Source organism: Bufo bufo, chromosome 4, assembly GCF_905171765.1.
Source record: "Bufo bufo chromosome 4, aBufBuf1.1, whole genome shotgun sequence".
NCBI classification, from domain to species: domain Eukaryota; kingdom Metazoa; phylum Chordata; class Amphibia; order Anura; family Bufonidae; genus Bufo; species Bufo bufo.
Window position 1 is genome coordinate 257,296,028 of NC_053392.1, and position 17,883 is coordinate 257,313,910.

General features: G+C 39.7%; 1 protein-coding gene across 6 annotated transcripts in view; it reads left to right on the plus strand.

Annotated features, from left to right (window-relative positions):
* The window catches only part of MYOM2 (myomesin 2), a 446,804-nt gene that overhangs the window by 137,809 nt on the left and 291,112 nt on the right, over positions 1 to 17,883 (plus strand). For all 6 annotated transcript variants that reach the window (XM_040428545.1, XM_040428541.1, XM_040428544.1 and 3 more), the window contains 5 exons: positions 1,738 to 1,852; positions 6,015 to 6,171; positions 8,113 to 8,219; positions 8,730 to 8,774; positions 12,467 to 12,603. In XM_040428545.1, coding sequence (XP_040284479.1) covers positions 1,738 to 1,852; positions 6,015 to 6,171; positions 8,113 to 8,219; positions 8,730 to 8,774; positions 12,467 to 12,603 — 561 coding nt within the window. The remainder of the gene's footprint in view (positions 1 to 1,737; positions 1,853 to 6,014; positions 6,172 to 8,112; positions 8,220 to 8,729; positions 8,775 to 12,466; positions 12,604 to 17,883) is intronic.

Here is a 17,883-nt window from a genome sequence, read left to right on the forward strand (position 1 = left end):
TCGTCAGATGAGGGTTCCCACTCCTCATCCGACTGGGTCAGAATCCTGTAGGCCTCTTCAGAAGAATACCCCCTGTTTGACATTTTGGACTACTAAATTTAGGGGTATTCCCTGAGACTACCCAAGAAAAAAAGCAAACCTGTCTTACAAAGGGGAGGCTAGCGAAGTACCGGAGGCCGCTGCGGTTGATAAAAAATATCAAAACTGATTTTTTTATCGCCGCAGTGCGTGTAAAATAAATGTGCAGTGATCAAAAAATATATATTTTTTGTCACTGCGGTGGGGCGGGCGTGGGTGAACGCACGTGTGGGCGACCGATCAGGCCTGATCGGGCAAACACTGCGTTTTGGGTGGAGGGCGAACTAAAGTGACACTAATACTATTATAGATCTGACCGTGATCAGTTTTGATCACTTACAGATACTATAAAAGTACAAATGCTGATTAGCGATACGCTATTCAGCGAATAAAAGTGACTGCGGTGCGGTGGGGTGGGCGCTAACTGACGCTAACTACCTAACCAAGGGGCCTAAACTATCCCTAAAACCTAACAGCCAATACTAGTGAAAAAAAAAAAGTGACAGTTTACACTGATCACTTTTTTTCCTTTCACTGGTGATTGACAGGGGCGATCAAAGGGGTGATCAAAGGGTTAATTGGGGTGCAGGGGGGTGATCAGGGGCTACGGTGAAGTGTTTGGTGTACTCACAGTGATGTCTGCTTCTCTGCTGGATCCAACCGACGAAAAGGACCAGCAGAGGAGCAGAGAAGCCATATAACAGATCATATTTACTAATATGATCTGTTATATGGCTTGTGATTGGATTTTTTAAAAATCGCCAGCCTGCCAGCCAATGATCATTGCTGGCAGGCTGGTGACGAACTTGTTCTTTAACTTTTGCCGGCCCGCGATGCGCATGCGCGGGCCGGCTTGGAGCGAAATCTCGCGTCTCGCGAGATGACGCGTATATGCGTGACTGTGCGCAGCGCTGCCACCTCCGGAACGCGAATCTGCGTACAGCGGTCCGGAGGTGGTTAAAAGTAGCTGGAATTTAGTTTAGTTTCATTTCATTTACCTTTATTGCTTCCATCTTTCGTTCTGGGCTGTGGTCACATGACCATGTCCATGGAGCTCTTTCTTATTTCCTGTAATGTTATGTCCATGGGTGTTTCAAACCAGCAACAGTGGCAGTGACATCTTCTAGTGATCCTTCTCTTGATTATTTGACGGACTCTGAGAATTCAGAGCTGGTAGTGATGATGCAGGGGAAGCCAAGTAAATCGGCCCCACCCATGGTACACAGAAAACCTTATTTGCATAAAAATTAAAAGAAACATTTCTCAGGAATAGAGAACCAGATTTTCACAAGAAAAGTATGGTTTTATTTTGGAGCACCTACCCTACATGGAAGTATACTTTGAAACTGATTTTGGAGGTGACAGTCTCCCTTTAAGAGAGTATTGATAAATCTGCTCCATTATTTCTGCATTATTAGCTGTAATGCATAAGAGATAACTGCACACCAAACAGTAATAAAATACACATCCATAGTACTGTATTTTCATCTGTGTATATCTTCATTTATACTTGGATTTTACACCAGTCAAGCACAAGGACACTTTGCTTTAGAAAACAGATGAGGCCTGGCTGTAATTGTTAATAACATTTTGAAGTTAGTTCTGTAAATCTTTCCTATCATATTGATTTAAATGTCATGTTTTTATTTTGATGTGAAGGTCAAGGAACTGGAAGAAGGCAAAACATATGTTTTCCAAATTCGTGCTGTGAATGCATCAGGCATTGGTAAACCATCTGACATTTCAGAGCCGGTACTTGTCCAGGCAAGACCAGGTAAATATGCAAGCATGCAAACAACTTTAAAGCTAAGAATTGTGAAGAATAGTTTTTAAAGTATTACTCATTTTAGGATAGTGGGTAAACCAATGTAAAAATATTTTATCTACCATTTTTATTTTAGGCTGGGTTCATATCACGTTTTTGCCATCCGTTAAATGTATACAAAAAACATATACGCTAAACAGGGGCCTCAGACTGATGGCATACAGTGGCAGTGGAGTTCCATTGTAAAAAAATCACATATACGTTAACGTATACATTTTTTTTACTGGACTGTGCACGATACAATAACGTGGTGTGCTGCACTTTTGTATCTTTTTTTCCCCCAACGTATATTTCAAATGGAATGGAAAAACTTAATATGAATCCACCCTTGATCATACACGTAGCACTGGGTTGTAAAGCACATATTGTATATCTCCTAAGATTATACAGCCATTTATCTCAAACTAAATATTTACATTTAGCTCTGTTAAACTTCTCCAGGTTAAGAACATGGATTACATAGCCAATATTCATTTGAATAGACATCAAGTAATACCATAGTGAGATTTGGAAATAACAAGAGTTAGACCGCACTACTGTGTGAGGTAGCCCGGATGGGTGCTCTCAGCCCACAGATTCACCCAATTTATAAGCTACAACAATATTTCAAAAAAGGGCTGGGCACTCTCTATACCTGGAGTAGATGGTACTTTATTGAATAAAATGTTATAATAAAATACTAACAATACTAATAAAATAATCGATAAACAGGTCTGGCCAGACTAAAATAGTACCTACAGACAATAAAAACAATTGAGAATAGATAAAACTACAGAGGTACAATAAACACAATGGTTAACTTTGGATCCAATGTTCAAAATTTCGCATAAATAATCAGAAGGAAAGGAATGATATTGAATTCGAAATAGTTTCTAAATACTCAATCCAATGTCCAAAATCTTACATATAGTCGTGGGTTATCCAATTTTTACTATAGGCTTGATTAGTCTATTTAATATGCAAGTTGTAACATCAATGAATATCTTCGAATGGGACTAAATTTAGTCCCATTCGAAGATATTCATTGATGTTACAACTTGCATATTAAATAGACTAATCAAGCCTATAGTAAAAATTGGATAACCCACGACTATATGTAAGATTTTGGACATTGGATTGAGTATTTAGAAACTATTTCAAATTCAATATCATTCCTTTCCTTCTGATTATTTATACGAAATTTTGAACTTGTGATTATTTATGCGAAATTTTGAACATTGGATCCAAAGTTAACCATTGTGTTTATTGTACCTCTGTAGTTTTATCTATTCTCAATTGTTTTTATTGTCTGTAGGTACTATTTTAGTCTGGCCAGACCTGTTTATCGATTATTTTATTAGTATTGTTAGTATTTTATTATAACATTTTATTCAATAAAGTACCATCTACTCAAGGTATAGATAGTGCCCAGCCCTTTTTTGAAATATCAAGTAATACCATATTCCCCTTTAGTGGGTGCATGGAGCCCCCACTCCACTAATTGCAGTTCAGGGATTTAGGCTACTTTCACATGTCCACTACTGCCTTCTGCCAGGCTGTTCCGGCATTGAATGCAGGGAATTGGCCAGACAAAGGCCACTACGTGCACTTCTGTCCAGCCAATCCACAGTATTATTGTTGGATTGTGGGCTGGAGGGTTTCCGATTGCATCTGGCAGTGCCGGATCCAGAGAACTCCAGCAGGCCAGTTGCTAGGGTAAGATCATTATTAGAAGGAATTGTACAATCAGACTATTTTAGTAAAGTAACCATATAAATCTTGAAGCAGTTTATTGGGACTTAAAATGTTGGTGATGTAACCTCAGGATGGGTATCATATCCGACTTGTGTAACCTTAGCTATTGGAAGAGAAAAGTGACCATGGTGCTCAGATTAGCGGTGTGGTCTCTTCCTCAGCCTTTAATGTCAATTCCATCAGTCACAACTGAAAGGGACTCAGCTGCATGGCATGGTGAAGAGGCCACAGCACTCATCCGAGAGCCACTGCCCAAAAGATGATCAGCGGGATTATCGAGAGACGAACCTTCACCAATCAGATATTGATGACCTTTTCTCAGAATAATGCCTCATTCACACATCAGTGTTCTGTCAGTGATTTCCATCAGTTAGGGCCCATTCAGACGGCAGTATGCTGTCCGCAAAAATGCTGATCCGTTTTTTTGCGGACAGTCCAGCGGATCCTTTTTTTTGGCTGATCCATAGACTTTAATAGGGCCATGTCCTGATTTTCACTGACAAGTATAGGACATGTTTATTCTTGTTGCTGAGCCGTGCAATGGAAGAAAAGGGCCCCATAGAAGTGAATGGGACAGCATCTAATCCGCAAAAAAAAGGATCTGCATTTTTGCTGACAGCATACGGCCGTCTGAATGAGCACTGACTGTGAGCCAAAACCAGGTGTAGGTCTAAACACAGAACAATGTAGCTCTATCCCTTATACCTTATGTCTGTGGAGGCTCCAATCCTGGTTTTGGCTCACAATCACTGATGAAAATCATTGACCAAATACTGATGTGTGAATGAAGCTTAAAGGGGTTATTTGAGACTAAAAAATGCCCCCCATATGCCCCCGTCTGTCATTGGCTGCTCTCCCCCGACCACTGATGTTTTCATCCCCGCATGGGGAGAAGCACAAGGGACGGGAAGCCAAGTAAGTAGATTCAGTGTGAGAGGGCCAGGAATATGGGGGACATTTGTTAGTCTTGGATAACCCCTTTAAGTCTAAAATGTTTAAGTCCTGGAAGAAAATCCTTTAACTTATCTCAAGTTGTAATTCAGATCTAATTATCATCTTGAGAGGGGTGTATAGTCGAGGAGCATAGTAATGCTTATGGAATGACAATAAATGAACACTGATATTTAGTGTTCAGCGAAGTTAATGAAAATTTGATTCGGCTGCCTCGCTGAATTTTACAAAAAAATTTGCTTTGTGATGAATTACTTTGTCATGAAGCGCATTTCTTTGTAAGTAGTGGGTTAAAGGGGTTATTTGAGACTAAAAAATGCCCCCCATATGCCCCCGTCTGTCATTGGCTGCTCTCCCCCGACCACTGATGTTTTCATCCCCGCATGGGGAGAAGCACAAGGGACGGGAAGCCAAGTAAGTAGATTCAGTGTGAGAGGGCCAGGAATATGGGGGACATTTGTTAGTCTTGGATAACCCCTTTAAGTCTAAAATGTTTAAGTCCTGGAAGAAAATCCTTTAACTTATCTCAAGTTGTATTTCAGATCTAATTATCATCTTGAGAGGGGTGTATAGTCGAGGAGCATAGTAATGCTTATGGAATGACAATAAATGAACACTGATATTTAGTGCCTGATATTCGGCTGCCTCGCTGAATTTTACAAAAAAATTTGCTTTGTGATGAATTACTTTGTCATGAAGCGCATTTCTTTGTAAGTAGTGGGTGCAATTACAGGAAACGACGATTGCGCTGCCCTCCATCATTGTACCCCTCAGATGATACGTTCATAGCTGATTGCGGCATCTGACATTAATATTAACGACTATAATAAAAAAATATATACTTACCATTTAATAGCGAAGTACCCAACGCCGCCATCTTGATTGAAGATCCACCTCATAATCTCACAGTTCGTGATGACATCATTATGTCGGCCAGCGTGGTGATGTCATGCCTCACCACGAACGAGATTTTGCGCAGGATCTTCAATAAAGATGGTGGCGGCCGGCTCAAACGGATGAGGTAAGTATGATTTTTTTTTTACACCATTTCAGGAAAAATCTATTCGTTACCACGAGGCATGACAAATCAAAATTTCCCTTAAATTCGGATCGAAGTCCTCTTCGGACACTTCTATTTGTTTAACAGTACTGTAGCACAGCAGATGACACCAACCAATATAAGTGCACCTTCAGAATATTGGCATTATAGTACATTAATTTTCAGATATTTATCTACAATTAAAAATGTAATAACTACTTAATAGAGTAACCTTTAGTGAAATCTCAAGAAATCATGCTATCTTAAAGATAAAGTTATAATTTACCTTGAAATTACTAAATAGAGGTTTTGTCCTACTAATGTCATTTTTGCTATTGTTACAGTTTGTGTTTTTGATGATTGTAACTACCGTTTGGAAAATTATAGGTGTTCAGGAGATTACTACAGGAGTGGATGAAGAAGGGAACATTTACCTTGCTTACAACTGTACTGAGATTTCTGAAGCTTCTCAGTTTACATGGGGCAAAGCCTATGAAGAAATCACTGATGACCAAAAATTCAAGACCGAAACTATTGGAGAAAAGTATGTGTTTAGTGCCATGTACATGATTTCATGGATAAACATCTTGATGCACTGATATGTCCTTGCATTTCCACTTGACTGAAGACTTCCCGAGAGGAGTGGTGTGAGGTGACCAGCTTTGATAATAAGAAAAAAAGCTCTGGAATTACACACAGTGCCCAACAAAGTTTGTCATCTTGTGCTAGCAATGTAGTATGGAGGAAGAGCATCTGAATGCTGTGATAGCCTTGTACTGAACTCCTCCTGTTCTGACATAAATCCACAGCCTTTTCTAGTTGCCACCACTAGAGGGAGCGCCGTACATAGAGATGTTTACAAACGCTATTGATTTAATTGGTAACTTAATTGGTAATTCCAATGCAATTAGCTCCCCTTAAGAGGCTGTAGGAAGCCAGTTTTATTATGTACTATATGAAAGAAAGCAGTCAACATAGAACGTTATGAAGGAGATTTATCAATAATCTGCTGTATATGCATTGAGAATAACTATCATATTAATGAAATTCCAGTTTTTGTAACGTACAAGTCTATGCACCAAAAAGAATGAATGTCCCCCCACTAGTAAAGAACAATCAAATACCCAAAATCTATATATTTATAAAATTATGCAAATAGTGAACATATAAAAACAGTCACAACAGCGTCATACATGTGCAAGCAAAGTGGATACATTGGTACTGCAGTAAATGGTTATATATATTCAATGAGCTACATCCATCTCAATATAGCGTCCCACTCTATCTCAGGATCACCAAATTTATACAAAAATATGTATACAGTGCATAGTGCAAGTTGACATACTTAGTAAAAACAATACATGTCCCAAAAAGAGAATAGAACAAAAGGACAGCTAAACAAGCACATCGAATTAGATCACACACTAACAAGCCAGAATATAACCCGTAATAATCAAAAGCATACAGACCAAAGTGCCTCCAATCACGACGTACGTTTCACTATACAGCTTTCTCAACGTAGAAGTCTGTAACAGCAGCTGCTGTGCGACGCTGTTTCCCTGCTTACCGCCGTGGTCCCGGGCACCGTGTTCAGCAGTGATCTGCGGCCGGTGCTTGCTATTTATCGCTGCAGTCCTGGGCTCTGTCTGTGTGGGTACTGTTGTTCTAGGATCCGCTCCACAGTTTGCTCTCAGCCCTGGCCAGCATTTTCTTAAGGGCCGGCGCGCGTCATTTCCTGGGCTTTATGGGTTAGGTCATGTGACTTTGCTGACCTATCCTAGCCCTCCTGCACATATATAAGTAGCTCAGCCCCTTCCCAGATGCCTCAGTGTCAAGGTCCTTGTGTCCTGCTAAGGTTCCTGGATTCTGCTAGTGTTCCTGTGTTCGTGACTCGTATCTGTATTCCTGGACTCTGCTACCTGTTAGATCCCTATCTGATTGCCTTGACTCTCTTGTTGGCGACCTAGATTTCCTGATTTGTACCTGTGCCACCTGCCCTGACCTTTTGTCTGTCTGACTACTCTTCTGCCTCATCCTTTGATCCTGCACCTCTGGTACCTTTCTCAGTTACCTCCTGGTCCGCCTGGACCAGCTGCCTCATGTGCCTATCCTCCTCAAGAGGTAGCGACCTGGGGTTTCCCTCGGAAAAGTCTATCCCCACCATCAGGGGTACTGGGAAAATACTGGGAGGTAGGACACGTGGCACAGTGGGTTCACACCCGCTGCTTCGTGACAAATTCCAGTAAGGTGGATAAGGCAAAGTGTGCATTTTTTTATTAAGCATTTTCCTTCATCTAAAATAAAGGTACATTTGTCATAAATCTCATATGGGATGCATACTAATTTTTGCTTTAGTGCCCTATGAGATCTGTGTACTCCTCTGTGTGCTACCTATCTCGGGATATCTTAAACCAAGAGGAGAGGTAAGGCAGGACACATCTGTATCCATGTATGTATAACTGTGTTTACTGTTTCTTTCTTCTAGCTCCAAAATATACTTTAAGAACCCAGACAAGGATGACTTAGGCACATACTCAGTGGCAGTTAGTGATACTGATGGCATTTCATCCAGCTATGTGCTAGATGCAGATGGTAAGAGGGTGAAAATATTTATTTTTATCAAAATATTTCAGAACTAAATCTAACATTCATGAAGATGTATGATCTGGTTTTGTTGGCATCTGATTGTTGCCTTTGACAGCAGGGCACAGGAAAAGTTTGAAAAGAATTGAACTGATGATGACTGCACACTGAATGCAATGCCAAAAAATAATTGGCTTGGAACTGAAGAAGGATACATGTGATTAGCGACTTAGTTCAATAAATCACAGGCTTGTCTCCTCTTCATCAAACTCCTTCCTGCCAATTTGCTGTGTAAAGCATTAATTTTACCAGGACATCTGTGCATGATTCTCCTTTAAAAGAGAAATTATTTATAGATCTATTTCATTATCTATCTATCTATCTATCTATCTATCTATCTATCTATCTATCTATCTATCTATCTATCATTCTATAAGTAGAACCAGGCAGTACTCCAAATCTGTGTTATATACATTGTAATATAGTTATTTAACCTTCATTTGCATTTTTTATTTTTAGAACTTGAACATCTTATGACTCTAAGCCATGAAATCAGGAATCCAAGTAAGTGTACCGGAGTAAGACCGGAGTTTTTAGACAATTGGTTATAAAGAGGTTCCAGCCTCTACATACTGTACCTTCAGCAGATCCTCCATCACTTGTAAATGTAAGACAGCTTCCGAGCTGTCTTACATTTAGAAAATTTTATATGCCTAGAACAGGAGTATAAAATGATGACTGAGATGGGCCTGCTCACCCGCCCTCTTTCTCACCCATACCATGCCCACTTTTTTAGATCTAACGTGAGTGGGGAGAAGATTGTGGCAGAACTAGTTGTTCCACCATAATCTGTGCCTGAAATACACCTTATATAGGCTTATTTCAGCTTAATAAATGACCCCCCCTGTTCAGTTGTTTCCTTGTTCTGTTTCAGTCTCTATCTATGGAACAAATGCAAAGCTACTGTACACAAAATGCACAATACATTACATTGTTTGACTACATTGAAGAGAATGATCATACATGCCCTTCTGCCCTTGCCACTGCTTTTAATAAATTGTTGTGATAAAGTGATATATGTCAGGGTTCTCCATAAGAGAAAGCATATAACAACATATGACTCTTTATGTCAGAGGTCATGATATTTCCCTCATAAAATGGCAGGGACCTGACATAGAAGCAGCCTGATGCCTGAACTTAATATAGATTTTTTCCCCAAAATTACTTCTGCATTAATATCTGCATTCCATCTGATTTTATGGTATACAGTGATATACATGATATACAGTGCGGAAATTCTTCAGACCTTTTGTTGCATTTTGTACTAAAATAAAATAAAGTTTTCCCCCACCAGTCTGCACTCAATACTCAAAAATGAGAATGTGATATCAGAATAATCAAAATCTTTGCTTTATTTATTGAAAAGGAAAAAAAAAAATCTTGCATTAATATAAGTATTCAGTACTTAGATTAAGCACCTTTGGCAGTGGTTACAGCCTATAGTCTTCTTGGGTATGATGCCACAAGGTTTGCACACCTGGTTTTGGGGATTTTCTGCCATTATTCTCTGCAGATCCTCTCAAATTCTGTCAGGTTGAATGGGGTTCGTCAGTCGGCAGCCATTTTCAGGTCTCCCCAGAGATGTTTTGTTTGTTTCAAGTCAGGGCTCTGGCTGGGCCTCTCAGATACATTCACAGAGTTGCTCCTAAGCCACCCCCGTGTTTTCTTAGCTGTAGGGTTAGGGTCATTGTCTTGTTGGAAGTTAAACATTTGGCACAGTCTGCGGTCCAGAGCACAATGGATCAGGTTTTCATTAAGAATATCTGTGTACTTTGCTCCATTCAGATTTCCCTCAAACCTGGCCAGTCTCCCTGTTCAGTCACTGAAAAATACTCCCACAGCAAGATGTTGCCACCACCATGCTTCACTGCATGGATTGTATTGGGCAGGTGATTAAAAATGCCTGTTTCCTCCAGACATGACACTTACCATTGATGACAAAAAGTAAAATCTTGTTTTCATCAGAGAATATTGTTTCTCACAGTCTGAGAGGTGCCTTTTTTTGCAAACTGTAGATGGGCTTTGATGAGTTTTTTTTTACTGGGAAAAGACTTATTTCTGGCAACTCTGCCATAAAACCTATATTGGTGGAGTACTGCAGTGACGGCTGACCTGAAGTTTCTCCCATCTACACGCAGGATCTTTGGAGCTCAGCCAGATTTACCATTGGGTTCTTGGTCACCTCTCTTACTAAAGCTCTTCTCCCCCGATTACTTAGTTTTGTGGGGTGGCCAGCTAAAGGAAAAGCCCTGGTTGTTCCAAACATCTTCCATTTAGGAACTATGGAGTCCTAAAGCTTTCAGTGGATCAGAATTTTTTGTACCCTTCTCCAGATCAGTGACTCTACACAGTCCAGTATAGGAGCTCTACAGGCAATTCTTTCATGGCTTGGTTTTTGCTCGGACATGCATTGTTAGCTGTGGAACTTTATATAGACAGTGTTTCTTTCCTAATCATCTGAATTTACCATAGGTGAACTCCAATCAAGGTCCCCAGAGATAAATTTCAAGTGTCATGTCAAGGGGTCTAAATTATGTCCATGCCAAATTTTAGTTTTTGATTTTTAATACATAAAAAAAAAAAAAAAAAAAATTATTTTTTCAATTTTCCATTATGGGTAACAGAGTGCAGATTGATGGGGGAAAACATGTTTTTTTATTTTAGCACAAGGCCACAACATAACAAAAGTAAAAGGGTCTCAGGACATTCCTTATGCATTGTAGGTCAAGTCTTTATTAGCATCAGTGTTATTGAAAAAGTTATCTAAGTTTAGAGGGTCTAATCCCCATTAGCTAAAGTGTTATTTAGAAGAATGTCAAACGTCATTTTGTGAAAGATATTTGCATTACAGCAATTTCAGGGACATACAAGTGAAGTTCACTTCTAGCTTATGTGATGCAATGTAGACCTGATATGGATGTGATTGACATCCAATTTTTGACAACTATCAGTCATCTCAATTATTAACAAACAAGGTAAAAATTAGGTAAAGCAACACAAAACAATTTTATGTTTTAAACTCACCCTCAAAATGCACCAGAATATTTTAGGGATTTGTAATCACTTAGATATGCCCTAATAGCATAATCAGTTAAAAATCAATATACAATTTCACAGAAAATACCATGTATTGCTAAAAAAATGGTTTTATGTAGAAACATCAATTGACAATTAAGAACGTTATGGCTGTTGGAATGTGTGTCCTGTCATTGAGAGGCTATAGAGCCCTTTTAAAGAGAACACAGTGGTGTTTATACATGGACTTGTCCGCAGTATGGACATGAATAGAATTTTATAAATTTGTGGGACCAACATACGGATGCGGACTGCACGTGAAATCAATAGGTCCATGTGCTATCTGCCAAAAATGCAGATTGGACCTGGATACAAAAACTATTAAGTACATAAGCCTTAGAAAGAACTTGTCTCTAGTTAATTTGACTAATATTAATGGTGCTGAGGTGCGGTTTCAGCATAGAGCATGGACAGTTGCGGCACTGTGTGGTGGAAAAGTCTGAAAGAGTCACAATTTTGGCGCCTTCATTATACAAATGGTGGTGCTTCCCAGCAGTCCGACCCCCAGTAATTAGTAAGAGATAACATATCCTAGATACATGGAATTGCTCATTATAGCTAAAGGAGAGTTCAAGCAAAGACTTTAGAAAATACAATCTAACAAAAGTATGACACCATGTATTATCAGATTATGTTAAGGTGAACCAGACATAGCCCATGCAGTGGCCCTGCTTCTGGAAAGGTAGTAGACCTTTTTATTTTTTAATACTGTGCCACTCTTTTAAGTCTACTTTCTAATTTTGGCATTCAGAGCACAAACTCTAATAAAAAAACATACAAGTTTGGTTTTTACAAGACATACTGAGAAAGTGGCAGATGCTGAGGGCTATCTGTCAGAATGTTATCCTTCAAATGTGGAATTTGTTCACCAGAAATAACTTCACTTGGTTAATACTTTATGTTTAGCACCATTTAAGTGAAGAGGGCTGGAACAGCAGAAACAGCCCAAGGGAAAGTAGCATGGTTTATGGAAAAAAGCAGGTTTTCTTATTCATACCAGTCATTTAAGTGGATTTCATTTGGCCCAGATCAGGCATAATCCAAGTTTCAATGTTTGTAACTCTTATAATTTTGTTCTTATTGCTTCCTTGACTTACATTGTGTATGCATTTTACTTCTAGCTATTCCTCTGAAGTCAGAACTGGCCTATGAGATTTTGGATAAAGGCAAAGTACGCTTCTGGTTGGAAGCCCACAACTTATCTGCAGATGCAACCTTTAGGTTTGTTGTGAACGATTTGGAGATCAAAGATAGTGAGGTTTGTATGCTGGATATTTTCCTTAAGCGTTTCAATGTAGTGTTATAAAAAAAAAAAAAGGATATGTTACCCTGGTACTTCTTAATATATCTTATTGCAATGGAATGGAATATAGGTCCCTCAAGAAGACTTATACCAATTGCTGTTCGATATAATAAGACAATTCAAACCACAGCTGCATAGCACTAGCAGAAAATGAATCTGGTCTTCCAAAATCCAATGTCTTGCTTCACAAAATAAACCGTTAATATACAACAATATCAACAAAAGATTTTGCTATTTCCTATTGCCGAAAGGAAGTGTGTAGGCATTTGGATATTGATCTGTCTAATAATCCACAGCTAATATTGATCTGTTACATAATCTCTAAATATATTTCTGTTTTCCCTTAAGGAGGAGATAAAATTGTTTTCTCCTTCACTAGAACAATGTTTCTGTAACATGACGGCATGAGCTTTTTGATGGTTGGCTGAAAGTCTTATTGTGTTCCATAATAGATAAAAGACTTTCCAATTATTGCTGATTATTGTCAGTAAGAGCGACAGAACTAATGGTATAAACATTTTATAAGCTCCCATAACCTAATAATAATAAATGAGTCAGGGATGCATGTACTACATTTGTTATTAAGCCATTATTAGGGCAAAGAATCAATGCTTATGTAGATATAGCCATCAATAGCATATAGATTGCTGCAATAAGGATTTGCACAGTTTTACTAAAAACTGGGTTCTGTAAAACTGGATTAAAAGTTGAATATTTGTTCCAAAAGGGAAAAGTCCAGTCTGGCAAACACTTGTTTAAACGAGTTGGCTAGTTTACAAAACCTGTGATCTAATATATCAGTAGGTCCTTTATAGACAGGGGTCCTCCATTCAGGACAATCAATATTATCCAAAATGTGCAGAGAACTTCCCGTGCAGTGTGGAACCTTACGTGCATTACATAGACAGCCTATTGAATTTAATCACAGATGTGTAAAATAATTAGTTTCTCCTGTGGTGGAGCTACAGGAACTGTGACTATTTGCTGACAGGTTACATCACAGGATACAATTAATTTTTGGAGGGCCTCAGCAGTGGGACATGCTGTGATTGGTTTATTTTGGGGGGCAGAAACTGAAAGGAGTAAATGGTGATACTTATCAAAACATAACTTTTAATCAGTCAGGTTAATAATAGTCCCTTAAGGTGTGTGTCAAAACAAAAACAATATTTGGCTGCTCAAAGCACTCGATAAAACTCTAGCATAAAGGTGCACGGTGTCACCAAAAGAATAATAACCGATAGTCCTACCAGATAATACGGTTCATCCGGACATGTAGGACTATCGGTTATTATTCTTTTGGTGACACCGTGCATCTTTATGCTAGAGTTTTATCGAGTACTCTGAGCAGCCGAATATTGTTTATTTTGACACACACCTTAAGGGACTATTATTAACCTGACTGATTAAAAGTTACATTTTAATAAGTATCACCATTCTCTCCTTTCAGTTTCTGTAACCCGTGGTGAAGACATTATTAATTATCTACTGTTCTTTTTGTTTTATTTTGGGGGGACCTTTCTAAGAGCTGATTCACAAGACATTGCTTGGTCCAGGAAACATGGTCCATGTGTTGGCTGCATCTCCAAGACTGATCGTTGCTCCCTGACCCAAACTAACTATAGTTGTATGATGTAGTTAATGCCAGATTACAGGTCTAATGTACTGTGCTCACATAATGATATGAGTACAATACAACAGATCTGTTAACTGATAGAAACTGACTATTTCATAAAACACTATAATGCCGCCAGTTCAGGTCAGGGGAGCCATGGTCGGTCCGGGGCATAGGACTTCACACAGAGAGTGGTTTCCGGACTCAGCATGGTCGTGCTAAGAGACAAGTATTGTCTAATGCAATCTACCCCTTTAATGACTTATTGCATTTAATTTTTTTCTGCTGTATTGCACAATATTAAAGTTCTGCAACACATGTGGTGGTGCTGCATTTTGTATGGGGAAAAAAAGTGTGCAAGAAAAAATAAAAAAACACCCACACAAGCATTGCTTTCTAACATTAATCTGTTTTCCCTTAGTCCTAACAGCAGAACAATAATTGAGTATTTCTGTTTTCATGCATTCATGCATTATTTTATTACATTGAAAATGCAGCACCACTGTGATGTCTGGTAGCACCTTTAATACAAATGACAGTAGCAGAAAATTACCATAAAATATATACACTTGGACAACTATGAAACCTGGGCAGCATCACTGTAAACAGAAATAAATTTAAATCTTTTTGTGGACACTGTCAGTTAAAGAGATGACAGATTATATTTACTGATATCAAATAGGTTGTTCCACTACATTTATTCTTTGTGTGATTGTTAACCAAGGATAGTAAGTATTGTGATTGGTTCCAGTGATCGAACCGCACCAATCAGATGCATATCCCCTATCTTGTGGATAGGGGATATAATTGTAGTTGGTCTTGTCATTGCACATAGAAATTTAAATTATATTTATGTCTAAAATCATCTCCACCGCTATTTTGTTAAAAGTAGCCTGTCTACATAGAATTCACTGAAACCAGGAAAAATGTTTTGCAGTACTTGCCCAGCTGAATGCAATTATACTTTGAGATTTGTTGTGTTATGACCGGTGTCCATGGCCACCTCTGCTTCACTCCTCTCAGTGGACATGGCTGCCACATTCCTTATCTGCTCCACCACTCCTGCTCTCTGGAAGGTAGAAGCCGCAAGCATCTTTTCCCTCATACTCATTTGGACAGGCATCCAGGATAGCACTTCTCTGTGTCACGAAAATGTAGGGATAAGTGCGGCCCTAAACTCCACCCACTCCTCTATCCCTACCTACTTGCATGGTTCATCCTAATTGATGGGGTACAACTGGGAAGCAGTCCATAGCTTAAGTAAGTGCAGGGGCCTAAAGGAAGGAAATAACGAGGGAAGAAAACAAACGACAAAGACAAAACAAACAAAGGCACACAGTTTCCCAGGCTGGGAAATTACCACAACAGGAACAACTGTAAGTCGAGGTCAAGAGCCAGGAGGTAACATAGGCACAAAGGGTTAATACAAAATCGAAGTCAATACAAGCCGAGGTCAGGAGCCAAGAGATCGCATCAGTACAAGGGATACAACAGGTCAAGGTCAAATACAAGCTGAAGTCAAACAAATGAAGTCATACATGGAGAGATAACTAGTGAGGTAATAAGACCAATCACAGGCCAGCAGGTTACCTGTTTAAATAGGTCTAATTGATGGGTCATGTTACGTGGCCAGCGTCACTTGACCCATGTCCATCAGATCTGAGCGCCGACTCATTGCCATTGGCGCTCAGTTCCCCCCTGCTCGTTGTCTAGGGTATGAAGGACGCCGGCCACGCTGAGGAGGCGTGCACGGCCGGGTCCTCACTGCCCCCTTGTTACTATGGAGACGAGGACGCTAGCCGCATCCTTGCTCCTCCATAATTTTAGGGCGCGTTCCCAGCTCCCCGTTGCAGTACCCCCCTTCCATGAGGGTCCACCGGACCCATAATCACTGGTGTCGGTTTTTCTGGGTGAGAAAAATGGAATCTCCTCACCAACCTCGTAGCATGCATTTTACTCGCTGGCACCCAAGACCTCTCTTCAGGACAAAACCCTTCCAGTGAACTAGATATTGCAAAGAATTACGAACTTTCCTCACATCAAGGATTCTAGAAACCTCATATTCTAGTTGACTGGCAACCTCCACTGACGGTGCAGATTTCTGCGCAGGAGACACAGGCGACACACACTTTTTGAGTAGAGCTTTGTGAAAAACATTATGAATGCGAAAGGAGTCAGGTAACAGTAACTTAAAAGACACAGGGTTAATGATGTCAATAATCTCATAAGGGCCAATAAATCGAGGTGCAAATTTACCCAAAGGTATCTTAAGATCCAAATTCTTGGTGGATAAAAACACCTTGTCTCCCAACCCAAACTACACCCCTCTAGAGAGCCTTTTTTCAGTATTAATCTTTTGAACCTCCTGGGCTTTTTTCAGGTTCGTCTGAACCTAGGCCCAGACTGTGCACAGTTCTTTAACTACCAAATCAGCTTCAGGAATCTGAGAGGAAGACGGTGAGAATGATCTAAATCGCTGATGATATCCAAGATTACAAAAGAAGGGAGACATACCAGTAGATGAGTTCACTTGATTATTAATGGCGAATTCAGCCAAGGACAAACGTTTCACCCAAAGATGCTGGTTGTCGGAGACGTAACACCTCAAATACTGTTCCAGAGACTGGTTTAAATGTTCAGTTTGACCGTTGGTTTCAGGATAAAAGGATGAAGAAAAAGACAGAGAAATATAAAATTTATGACAAAAGACCCTCCAAAATTTTGAGACGACTTGAACACCTCTATCCAAAACCACATTCTCCGGAATTCCGTGTAGACGCATTACCTGGTCCATGAAAAGGGAAGCTAAAGTTTTAGCATTGGGCAATTTTGACAGAGGAATGAAATGAACCATTTTGCTAAACCTGTCAACGACTACCCACACAAACAACTTACCCTCTGAAACCGGTAAGTCGGTAATAAAATCCATGGAAATATGGGACCAAGATCTACTAGGGATAGGCAGCAGTCGCAACTCACCGACCGGACGGAACCTAGGAGTCTTTGACCTGGCACAAACCTCACAAGAGGACACATATGACTGGATATCTCTAGACAAGGTGGGCCACCAGTAAAACCTCGAAACTAGTTCCTTGGTGGCATTAATGCAAGGATGCCCACCAAAAACTGAATTGTGGCACTCACCTAATAGTTGGAGACGCAAATGACCAGGGACAAACAAATTATCTTTAGGGGATTGTAACGGAGCCAAGTGTTGTCCCGCAGTAATCTCTGTCGTCAAATTGGAAGAGACCGCAGCCACAATGATACCTGCCGGAAAAATAGGTTCTGGCGGAGTATCAGGAGACTGAAAGGCACAAAAACTCTGGTATAGGGCATCAACTTTGACATTTTTACTTCCTGGCCTGAAAGTAATGCAAAAGTTAAAGCGTGTTAAGAACAATGCCCACCTAGCCTGTCTGGGATTCAAACGTTTAGCAGGTTCCAAAAACATTAAATTCTTATGATCAGTAAGCACCGTCACACAATGTTGAGCCCCCTCCAAAAAATCACGCCATTCCTCAAATGCCCATTTAATAGCAAGTAACTCTCGATTACCAATATCTTCATCCCTTCTTAGTTAAGTCAGTGAGAGGCTTTGCAATAATAGAAACATTTTT